At 47.4% G+C, this 12,090-nt stretch overlaps 1 protein-coding gene across 1 annotated transcript in view; it reads left to right on the top strand.

The window, feature by feature from the left end:
• Positions 1-3,306: 3,306 nt before the first annotated feature.
• Positions 3,307-12,090, top strand: part of MTOR (mechanistic target of rapamycin) — a 150,591-nt gene continuing 141,807 nt past the window's right edge. The window contains exons 1-6 of the mRNA XM_008069778.2: positions 3,307-3,418; positions 5,474-5,649; positions 6,881-6,989; positions 8,003-8,235; positions 8,861-9,061; positions 9,808-9,942. Of these exons, the coding sequence (XP_008067969.1) occupies positions 5,488-5,649; positions 6,881-6,989; positions 8,003-8,235; positions 8,861-9,061; positions 9,808-9,942 (840 nt within the window). The 5' untranslated portion in view covers positions 3,307-3,418; positions 5,474-5,487. The remainder of the gene's footprint in view (positions 3,419-5,473; positions 5,650-6,880; positions 6,990-8,002; positions 8,236-8,860; positions 9,062-9,807; positions 9,943-12,090) is intronic.

Consider the following 12,090-nt stretch of genomic DNA (forward strand, 5'->3'; position numbering starts at 1 on the left):
TCGAACCCATGGAATTCAGGCAATCCTCTCACCTCGGCCTCCCAAAGTTCTGGGATTATAGGTGTGAGCCACTGTGCCCGGCCCCATTTCTTTTTATTATGCAAGTAATTGAAAGTAATATATGAAGAAAGTGTGTGCCCTTTCCCCAGCTGCCACCAAGGTGCTTGGTCCTTCTGAGGAAGCTAAGGCCACGTTGAGGTGAGACCCCCACTTCATCGGGCAACTATTACCACAGCTCCACCCCCATTCCTTAGCCTCCATGTCCGAGCTTGTTGGCATCTACTCGACCCTCTTTCTGCATGACGACAACAAGGTGACTGTCAACGGAGGATGAGACCAATGCCCTCATTAAGACCACCGGTGTGACTGTGGAGCCTTTCTGGCCTGGCTTGTTTGCAATCAACATCAGAAGAAAATGGAAGCAAAGAAGGAAGAATCTGAGGTGTCTGATGATGGCAAAGGCTTTGATCTGTTTGACTAGACCCTTTATATAATGTGTTCGATAAGCAGCTGACTCTGCTAAAAAAAAAAAAGACCAAAAAAAGAAAATGTGTTTTTTGGTTATCGATAAGGGTTAATTTCTTCCCAAGGGTCTTTCTTTTTACCAACAGTTTATTTATTTATTTATTTATTTTTACCAACTGTTTGTTTATTTATTTATTTATTTATTTATTGAGTCAGAGTCTCACTCTGCTGCCCAGGCTGGAATGCAGTGACACATTCGTGGCCACCACAGCCTCGACCTGCTGGGCTCAGGCCATCCTTCTGCCTCAGTAGCTGGAATTACAGGCGTGCACCACCACGCCCAGCTCATTTTTTGATTTATTGTAGAGTTGAGGTCTGGCCAAGTTGCCCAGGTTGGTCTCGAACCCCTGGGCTCAGGCAATCCTCTCTCCTCAGCCTCGCAAAGTGGCAAAGTGCTGGGATTACAGGCTTGAGCCACCAGGCCAGGCCTATACCAACTTTTTAAAGAGTCTCTCTTCAGTGTGTTTCCAGGTGGTTGAAGATGGCAAGTCTTCAAAAGGGCTTTCTCACAGCTGCTGCTCTTGAAGGGCTTCGTGCTGGTATGACCTGCTTGGTGTTTGAGATGGGAGCAGAGTGGCGATGCCTTCCCACTCAGCTCTTCGTTGTAGCATCCCTGTGCTATGGATCCTTGGGTGAGGGAGAAGGAAAGGACTTTCTGCCTGTCATTCTATTTTGGGTTTCTCATTGCTCTGGGTATGCCAATGCTGAAAGAGGGTAGTTATTCTGGAAGGCCTACACAAATGCCCAGCCTGGGTCCTCTCAGTTGTGAATTCTTCTGTGCATGAACAGTAAAATTCCCTTTACAAAAAAAGAAAAAGAAAGTGAGTCTTCTCCTTCTCCATCTCTCCCATTACATCTGAATTGTGTATTTCCTCTATGTAAACACAGATACATAAGAAATGTACACATTGTTGTTGTTTTTAGAGACAGGGTCTGCCTCTGTCACCCAGGCTGGAACACAGTGGTGCCATCATAGTTCACTGCAGCCTTGAACTCCTGGGCTCAAGAGATCCTCCTTCCTCAGCCTCCTAAGTAGCTGGGACGACAGGCACACCACCATGCCTGGCTAATTTTTCAATTTTTTGGAGAGGCAGGGTCTCGCTATGTCGTCCAGGCTACAAAATGTACAAATTTCTAAGGGGTTATATTATATTTACGTTGTTGTATAATTTGTCTTTTTTTTTTTAACAAATTGCGAACCCTTTCCATCTTAACAAATATTCATCTACATTATCATTATCAATGGCTATGTAAGCTTTCCTTAATAGGAATGAATCACATTTATCAGACTCCTATTGTGAGATGTTTAGAAATCTTCGATGTTTATTATGACAAACAACACTGGATTTTAAAAAAACAGAGATGTCTGCCAGTCAATTTGGCTGGTGCCTGTAATTCTAGCACTTTGGGAAGCTGAGGCCAGAGCATCGATTGAGGCTAGGAGTTCAGACTAGCCTGAGCGACATAGCTAGATCCTATCTCAATTTTTATTAAATAAATAATTTTTATTTAATTAATAAGTCGAGATGTCAAATTCCACTTTTGCTATTAAATTTTTGAAATGATTTTTTTAAAAATGATGTTGCTTTGAAATTGTTTAGCCCTTTTAATTAAAACTTGGCTATGGTTTCTCAAGAATGATCTTGTAAGTTAGATAATTTGGGGAAGGTGAGAAAATCTAACTAAAAACATTTTCAGGCAGGACGTGGTGGTTCACACCTGTAATTCCAGCACTTTGGAGGCCAAGATGGGAGGACTGCTTGAGTCCAGGAGTTTGATACCAGACTAGATAACATAGTCAAACCTCGTCTCTACCTAAAAAAAAAGAAAAGAAAAGAAAGAAAGAAAAAAGAAATAGCCTGGTACAGTGGCATGTGCCTGTACTTCCAGCGCTACTGGGGAGGCTGAAGTGGGAGAATCGCTTGAACCCAGAAGATCAACAGCCTGGGTCACAGTGAGATCCCAACTCAAAAGAAAAAAAAAAAGGAAAAGAGAAAAGAAAATGTTTCCAAATACCTATTAAAATTTAACAAAAGAGCTGGGCGCAGTGGTTCACACCTGTAATCCCAGCACTTTGGGAGGCCCAGGTGAGAGGATTGCCTGAAGCCAAGGGTTTGAGATCAGCCTGTACAACACGCAACACCTCGTCTCTACAATAAATCAAAAAAATTAGACGGGCGTGGTGGCACACAGCTGTAGTGCCAGCTACTTGGAAGGCTGAGGCGGAAGGATCGCCTAAGCCCAGCAGGTCGAGGCTGCGGTGAGCCTGGGCGACAGAGTGAGAAACTCCGACTCAAAACAATAAAAAATAAAATTTAACAAAAGAGAATCACGGATCTAAAAGTAGCGCTAGGCCGAAGACTGTACACGTGTCCTGTTGCAGTCATCACAGGACGCGGGCATTATTCACACCCTCCTCTTAGAATTACACCGGGCAGGGTCTCGAACCTCAGCCTGCTGATCTCGGTCCCATCCTTCGGTACCCAGACAGCGGACTACCTAAGGCCACAGCCCGGATGCAGAGGGGAATCCTAGCAGTGAAGCACCGGATGTGTGAGTGGAAGTGACTGAAGTGAACTCACGACCGATTGGGTCTTCTGAATGGACCGAAGCCTGCTTTCGCCTGCCACTGGCCGTGTGGTTTGTCTGTTTGAACAGTTCCCGCCCCCTGGAGAAGCCGGGTCCTGAAGCCTCACTTCTCCTTCATCACTATTGGTCTCTATTCCAGTCAATCTTCTTCTTACGCGTGTCTATTGGTCCTCAGGTCTGGGAGCCCGCCCTCCCTCCCGCCCGGCTTAGAGGACAGCGGGGAAGGCGGGTGTTGGGGCCGGGGGCCTGAAGCGGTGGTACCGGCGCTGGCGGCGGCAGGTGAGGCCTCGGCCGAAGCCGCACGGTGAGTCTGAGGCCTGGTACGACCCCTCCAAGGCGGCGAAATGTCTAGACCCACCTCTCTATGGGGGGGTCTGGGAAGTCGCCAGTCTAGAACGTGGGGTCTCCTCAGAACCGGCCCCACGACCTGGGCACCGCCTGAGCCCTTGACCCCCACCCCGCGAGGGAGCGCCCACCTCCCCGGGACCCCCAGGAGGACTCCCCTTCGGCCTGCCGTATGTCCCAGGCGCCCGGGCGGCCCATCAGCTCTGGTCCTGCCCTGGAGCCTGTGGGTCTCCTTGCCCGTCACAGTCACCCCTTCTTCCGAGCCACTTACTGTTTGTGGATTCCTGCCCCTGGGAGCGCCCGCGTCAGTGTCAGTCCCTCCTCCTCCTCCCTGGAGACCTTTCAGGGATCCGATCACCGGAACTGAGCTCAGGTCCATCCTTGGGGTTCATCCTCACTGCCTCTCCCTCGCCCTATCTCTGTTCTAGCCGCGCAACTCTAACTTCCTTGAAGCCCCTGCCAAGACCCCTAGGGCATTTGCCTTCAAGTAGTTGAATTCAGCCAGAAGCAGATGACCCGTGGGCCTTAGACTGTATGAAGATACACTGGGTCTTTCCTGAGCATACAAATTCTTTGCTACCCCCCCCCCCCCCAGTAGTTTTCTTATCAGGAATTCTTAGGTTTCCTCTCCCCTAAAGGATGACATTTGCTTCAGTCTTTTTCTTGGCACTGAAGTATTTGAAAACTTTTCAAAACCAGTTATTCCCTGGGTTTCCTTCTGTATCTTACAAATTAGTTCAAAAGTAAGATTTTATTTTATTTTATTTGGAGTCAGTCTCACTCTGTTGACCAGACTGAAGTGCAGTGGCACACTGCAGGTGTGTACCACCATGCCTACTTATTGTAAAAATGAGGTCTTGCCGGGTTGCCCAGGCTGGTCTCAAATCCCTGGGCTCAGACAATCTTCTGGTCTCAACTTTCCAAAGTGCTGGGATTACAGGTGTGAGCCACCTTAGGCAACATAGTGAGAACTCATCTCTCCACAAATTAAAAAAAAAAAAATTAACTAGCAGCTACTTGGGAGGCTGAGGCAGAAAGATAGCCTGAGCCCAGGAGGCTGTAGTGAGCCGTGATTGTGCCACTGCACGCCAGCCTGAGACCTAGACTTAAAATAAAATTACTTTTGTGGATTATATTATATTTCTATTGGACAGTGCTGCTATAGAATAATAATCAGTTTTCCTCTTTAGATGGAACTCCTTGGGAAAAGAGGCAGTCTCAATCATTTTTAATTCTTTTCACTACTTTTCCGCCTTTGTTACCTGGCACTGTGCCTATACATAGTGGTAATGATGATAATGGCTAACAACTGTTAAGAACTCATTGTGTGTATGTGCAGCACCATTTTAAACACTTTTTGACGTGTATTAACTTGCCTAATCCTCACATCAACCCATGAGTTAGGTACTATTATGTCTCTCTTGTAGTTGAGAAAAGTGAGAAACTTTGTCTTTCTCAAGACACATAAGTTAGGAATGGGATTCAAGCCCAGGTAGGCTACCTTTTTTTTGAGTCAGCATCTCACTCTGTCACCCAGGCTGGAGTACAGTGGCACGCTCATGCCCATCACAGCCTCAACTTGCTAGGCTCATGCGATCCTTCCACCTCAGCCTTCCAGGTAGCCAGAACTACAGGCATGTACCACCACGCCCAGCTAATTTTTTGATTTTTATTGTAGACTTAAGGTCTTGCGAAGTTGCCCAGGCTGGTCTCGAACCCATGAACTCAGGCAATCCTCTCATAATCCTCCTATAATCTCAAGGTGCTGGGATTATAGGCGTGAGCCACCATGTCCAGTCAAGGTAGGCTATCTTCATAGCCTCCGACACTACCTCTTTTACACATCAGTCACTGTTGAGCAAATCTAGGCTTTCTCAACGTTTCCTGGAGAGATCTCTCAGCCTTTATAGAATCCTCTGTCTGACATGGGCTGGGAATATCTATGTTGAGATCATGATTATGTTGATTGCCATAGTTTGTTATCCAAAATATTAAAGGAGGCGTCTCTCTAAAGAACCTCAGGGTAAGATGCTTGGAACCGGCCCTGCCGCCGCCACCACAGCTACCACCACATCCAGCAATGTGAGCGTCCTGCAGCAGTTCGCCAGCGGCCTGAAGAGCCGGAGTGAGGAGACCAGGGCCAAGGCTGCCAAGGAGCTCCAGCACTATGTCACCATGGAGCTTCGGGAGGTGAGGCTCTGTGACTTGGGCCAGTCTTGTGAGATGTTTGGGCTAAATGTGCCATACAGGTTTAGGGGTTTTTTTTGTTTGTTTTTTGTTTTGTTTTTTGTTTTTTTTGAGTTGGAGTCTCACTCGGTCACCCAGACTGGAGTGCAGTGGCCGCTCCCGGCCACCGCAGCCTTGCCTGCTGGGCTCTGGCGATCCTTCCATCTCAGCCTTCCGAGTAGCCGGAATTACAGGCATGCACTACCACGCCCAGCTAATTTTTTTGATTTATTGTAGAGATGAGGTCTCGCTGCCCAGGTGAGTCTTGAACCCGCAGGCTCAGGCAATCCACTCACCTCAGCCTCCCAAAGGCGCGGGATTACAGGCTGAGCCACCAAGCCCGGCTTAGGGTTGTTTTGACAGCTAAGTGAGGATCTGGAAAATAAAGAGATCTGTTTTAGAAAGGCATCCAACTTCTCACGTTCATGAAATATGAGGTTCCTTTGCAGCCGTTGCACATTTTGGTGGCATTTTTCATGTTGCTGGTCACGTTTTAGGAGCCAGCATGGTTTCAGCTATGTTTTTTAATTTTTTTATTCTTCTCTACCACATACCAGGCCTTCATTCTTTCTGTTTGATAACAGTGATTTAAATGTTTTTTATTTTTTTATTTTTGAGTAGGAGTCTCACTCTGTCACCCAGGCTGGAGTACAGTGGCATGCTCACAGCCACCACGGCCTCGACCTGCTATGCTCAGGCGATTCTTCCACCTCAGCCTTCCAAGTAGCTGGAACTATGTGCCTTTCCATGCCTAGCTAATTTTTTTATTTATTGTAGAGACGAGATCTGGCCAAGTTGCCCAGGCTGGTCTCGAACCCTTGGGCTCAGGCAATCCTCTCACCTCGGCCTCCCAAAGTGCTGAATAGGTTTAAATAGTTAAGAGCTTGAGGCTTTCAAAAGAGACATCAGACTTGAGATCAGAGACAGTATCTTGCTTATTCTTGTACTTCTGGTACCAGGAGGAACCTAGGACAGGACATTGTGTGATACAGAGTAGATACTCCATAAGTGTTTGTTGAATAGACAGATGAGTTGCTCTACAGCTTAACACTGTGGAAATGGGGCAGTAGCTTGTCTTCTTTGGTTCGAACTGTACCTACCACCTCTTGGGACCTAATCTTTAGATGCCATCCCACCTCCACCACTGCAGTCAGGGATTCATGAGGAGTTGTTCTGATTACATCTTCCTTTGCAGATGAGTCAAGAAGAGTCTACTCGCTTCTATGACCAGTTGAACCATCACATTTTTGAGTTGGTTTCCAGCTCAGATGCCAATGAGAGGAAGGGTGGCATCTTGGCCATAGGTGAGAACAGAGTTTCTGGTAACAATAACTAGGCATAAAGGATGGCTCACCTTGGTGTCCACTGCACCATGTGTCTGCCACTTACTAGACACTTAATTCATGTTTGTTAAATGAATTTTAAGGAGCCTGTGACTTTCAGTATACTATACAGGTATTAATTCGAGGAGTAGTCCCGGGACATAGGCAGAATTTTTTTTTGGGGTGGGGGGGAGTTGGAGTCTCTCTCTGTCGTCCAGGCTGGAGCACAGTGGGAGGTTCACAGCTACCGCAATGTCGATCTGCTGGGCTCAGATGATCCTTCCGCCTCAGCCTTCCAAGTAGCTGGAACTACAGGCGCATGCTACCACACCCGGCTAATTTTTTTTAATATATTGTAGAGATGAGATCTTGCCAAGTTGCCCAGGCTGTTCTCGAACCCGTGGGCTTAGGCAGTCCCCTCACCTTGGCCTCCCAAAGTGCTGGGATTACAGGCTTGAACCACCGCACCCAGCCAGCAGAATGTATTTTTAGGTGTGGAAGCAGAGTCTCAGAACCATTAAGTCATTTTTCTAGGGTCATACAGTTTGCCAGAACTGAGAGTGGACACCAGCTTTCTTTCCCCGACCTCGTGAGACCTTTTGCAGGCTCTGGCTTCTCAGTAGAACAAAGTTTGGCATAGTGGGGCTCACAAATGGAAAAATGGAATCGGTATAGTTATTAAAAGGCAGGTTGTTTTCAACTTCCAAGGACTGGTAATCAATCCTGTGAATTATTACTCAGTCCCAGTTTGTTTTCCCTTTTTGGATGAAGAGAGTAACAAATTACATATGCTAACATAAGATCATTTTGCTGTATGTAAGTGGTTCTGGCATAAATATGAAATCTCTGGGTTAAAATGAAACTTGCCTGCGTCCTTACCATTGAGAAATGTGTTCAAGGTAGATTAAGGGTGTCACTCACCAGCCTTTGATCCAGGGCTATGTGATTTCCTGGCCTGCATGTGCCTCATCTCCTTTTGCCTTCCTCTCTTCCAGCCAGCCTCATAGGAGTGGAAGGTGGGAATGCCACCCGGATTGGCAGATTTGCCAACTATCTTCGGAACCTCCTCCCCTCCAGTGACCCAGTTGTCATGGAAATGGCATCTAAGGCTATTGGCCGCCTTGCCATGGCAGGGGACACCTTCACTGCTGAGTACGTGGAATTTGAAGTGAAGCGAGCCCTAGAATGGCTGGGTGCTGACCGCAATGAGGGCCGGAGACATGCAGCTGTGAGTACCTGCAGGGAGGAGTGTAGCCAGGTCTGGGGGGCGGGGACCATGCTGGGATTCCAGGCTGTGAGATGGGTGGAGTCTTTCCTTAAGCAAATCTAGGGATGGGAGTGGTGGGGATCAGGAGCATCAGCTGCATGCTTTCCTGGCAGCTCCCCTGACAGGAGGTGGGACTATGAGGAGGGAGCATGGTAGCAGGAGAGGTTCAAGTTTTGGCTTTGCCACTTCCTAACTCTAACCTGGGACACCCTCTGACTTTCAGTTTCTTCCTCGTTCCAATGAAAATAATAACAAAATTAAACGTTAATCAGGATTATTCATTCACTCAATAAATATTTATTGTATATGTACTATATTCCAGGCATGGCTCTAGGCTTAACATATAGTGGTATAGAAAGCATAAAACACATTGACCCTTCCAGAGCATATGTTCAAATGTTATAGACATTCTGGTGAACACCGAGATGTTTGGTCAGTTTTACTTTCCTTGCTCTGTTTCCTAGTTAGAGTGAGCAAGTCTTCTCTTTTACTAGTGTGTTTAGGCTCTAGGGTGACGGAGAGATTATACTCCTGAGAGAATATCACTTTGATACAGGTGAGACCTCTGTTTGCCTTCTTCTTCCAGGTCCTTGTTCTCCGTGAGCTGGCCATCAGCGTCCCCACCTTCTTCTTCCAGCAAGTACAGCCCTTCTTTGACAACATTTTTGTGGCTGTGTGGGACCCCAAACAAGCCATCCGTGAGGGCGCTGTAGCGGCCCTTCGTGCCTGTCTGATTCTCACCACCCAGCGTGAGCCAAAGGAGATGCAGAAGCCTCAGTGGTACAGGGTGAGGAGAAGGCGCCATTCCAGCCACCAGCAAAGTACATTTATGTAGAGCATCATTTGGCCTAGAGGGCAGCAACAGGCCGCTTGCCACAGAGCAAGTATCATATTTGCTTTGGTCTCAGACAATTTCTTCATGCTCTGTATGAGTTAACTTTATTGTGTTTTATCAAAGCAAAGATCCATTGCTAGCCATACCATTATTTTATGTATCACTAAGATTGAAAATATGCCAGTTAAACTGTGATGCACTGCCTTCTTATCAAAATTACAACATGTCTCTTTTCAGACATGTTAAAGTATTGAAAAATTGGTGTCTCAGAATCAATGAAGTACGGTTGACACTACTTTAGAAAGTGCCAATTCTCTCTGCTCTAGTATCACAAGTCCTGTGCTGATTACTGCTGCCAAGGGAACTTACTAATGAGTCTTATGTTAGAAAAAGAGCCCTAATACGGGATTGGGAGACCTGGGTTCCAGGCTTTGCTGCATGACCTTGGACAAGTCACTTCATTTCTTTGAGCCTGTTTCTTAGCTATTAAGTGAGGATGAGAATAGTGTCTGCCTCAAGGGCTTCTTAATGAGAGTTTAAGTTAAACAAGAGAGTTTGATAAGTGAATGTTAATGATGATCCTGGCACAAGACACTGAACAGGCATGGTAACTCTTCAGAACCCCCACCATGGATGGGATGAACCTTTTCTTTCTAACTGTGGATGTTGAGCAGTTAAGACTCTGTCTCTCCACACAGCACACGTTTGAAGAAGCAGAGAAAGGGTTTGACGAGACCTTGGCCAAGGAGAAGGGCATGAATCGGGATGATCGGATCCATGGAGCGCTGCTGATCCTCAATGAGCTGGTCCGAATCAGCAGCATGGAGGGGGAGGTAAGCAGCTGTGGCCCAAGCCTAGGCTTTGCACATGTCCTCTATGAGCAGTGCAGGTGGAGAGCTGTGTCCTCATGGAGCTGATGTTTTATGGGGGAAACAGACAGTAAGCAAGATAATTTCAGATAACAAATCCCATAAGAAAACAAAACAAGAGGTAGGATAGAGAGTAATGGAGGTTGGGGGAGGAGGGTGTGGAGGGTTGGAGAAGGCCCTCTCTGAGGTGGTGTCATTTGAGGGCAACCCATGTTCCATGAAGGAGTCTTGCGGCAGGCCAAGGGACTGTGTCCAGGAGAGGCTTTGAGGTGGGAGAGTTTGACAAACTGATGAAACAGAAAGAGGGGTGGTATGGCTGGTGTACTGCAAACAAGAGAAAGAGAAGGAAGGGCAAACACTGGCTTTTATTTTAACTGCAGGGCAGGCATTGGACATGTGCACACGGGAATGCTCTAATGTCACACATTTCTGTTATTTTTTTTTTTGAAGTGGAGGCTTGCTCTGACACCCAGGCTGCAGTTCAGTGTCATGCTCATGGCCACCCCAGGGTTAACCTGCTAGGCTCAGGCAATCCTTCTGCCTCAGCCTTCCAAGTAGCCAGAACTACAGTTGCGTGCTACTATGCCCAGCTAATTTTTTAAATTTATCGTAGAGATGAGATCTCGCCAAGTTGCCCAGGCTAGTCTCAAACCCATTGGCTCAGGCAATCCTCTCAGCCTCCCAAAATTCTGGGATTACAGGCCTGAGCCACCGTGCCCAGCCTGTCACATATTTCTTTTTTCTTTTTTTTTTTTGAGTTGGAGTCTCACTCTGTCACCCAGACTGGAGTGCAGTGGCCGCTCCTGGCCACTGCAGCCTCGACCCACTGGGCGCCGGCGATCCTTCCACCTCAGCCTTCCGAGTAGCCGGAATTACAGGCACGCGCTACCATGCCTGGCTGATTTGATTTATTGTAGAGATGAGGTCTCGCCAAGTTGCCCAGGCGGGTCTCGAACCCGCGGGCTCAGGCAATCCACTCACCTCAGCCTCCCAAAGCGCAAGATTACAGGCTGAGCCACCGAGCCTGGCTCTGTCACATATTTCTAACATTCGGTGATGGCTTGTAGGAAACGGTATGTGGAAAGCCAGGAGTGAAAGCAGGGAGACCTGTTAGGAGGTGTGTTAGCTCGAGAAGGTGGATTTAAAAGTACATGGGTTTTATTAGGGAAGTAGCCTTCAAGAGAAGATGGGGAGGGAGTCAGGAGAACCACCAGACCACAGCGCACATCTGACCTTGAGTGAACGAGGAAGGGAAAACAACTCGGATGTAAGCATCCTAGTCGACTGCAAGCCGAGTTTAGCTGTCGGCTGTCAGAGGGCTTGTGTCTCCCAGGAACAGGCCTGCTGTAGCTTCCCTAGTGTGTTCTGTCATTGACTGGGAGCAATGTGTGGCCTTGGCACAAAGTTGGTGATAGAGTTCAGAGCAGCAGCTGGGGCCCTAGGTCAGTTACCCCCCCACACACTGTGGTTGGAAGATGCGTTCTCATGGCTGCCACTGGAAGCTATTCCAGTAGTCTGGGTGAGTGACAATTGTGGCCTTGACGAGGGGTGGCAGTGCAGATACTGAGAAGTAGTTGATTCAGGGTATATTTGCAAGGTAAAGCTCCATAGGAGAGACTTCCTTTGGGAAACTGGTTGGTGTAGAATTTCATCCCAGGTCTTCCTGCTTCAGTGGTGACTCTGCCCAGGATATGGGGCAGCCTGTGTTGCGGTGTGCAGAATCAGGAGGAATCTGGCCTCACACCCCCACTCCTCTGTGTACTGTGCGATGGGCAAATCCCTTTACCACATAGCCTCATTTTCCTCATATTTTACAGGGGCTCTTACCTACCTCACTGGGCTCTTATGTGGTTTCTAAGTAAAATTGGCCCTCTGTATCCATAGCTTCCATGTCTGTGGATTCAACTAATCATGGATCAAAAATATTTGGGGAAAAAATGCAAATTAAAAAAAATATAGAATAACAACTTTTGCATAGCACTTATATTACAAGTAATCTAGAGATGATTTAAAGTATATTGGAAGCTGGGCTTGGTGGCTCAGCCTATAATCCCGTGCCTTTGGGAGGCTGAGGTGAGTGGATTGCCTGAGCCCGCAGGCTCAAGACCCGCC

Source organism: Carlito syrichta, unplaced genomic scaffold (genome assembly GCF_000164805.1).
Source record: "Carlito syrichta isolate Samal-C Ts95f unplaced genomic scaffold, Tarsius_syrichta-2.0.1 Scaffold312205, whole genome shotgun sequence".
NCBI classification, from domain to species: domain Eukaryota; kingdom Metazoa; phylum Chordata; class Mammalia; order Primates; family Tarsiidae; genus Carlito; species Carlito syrichta.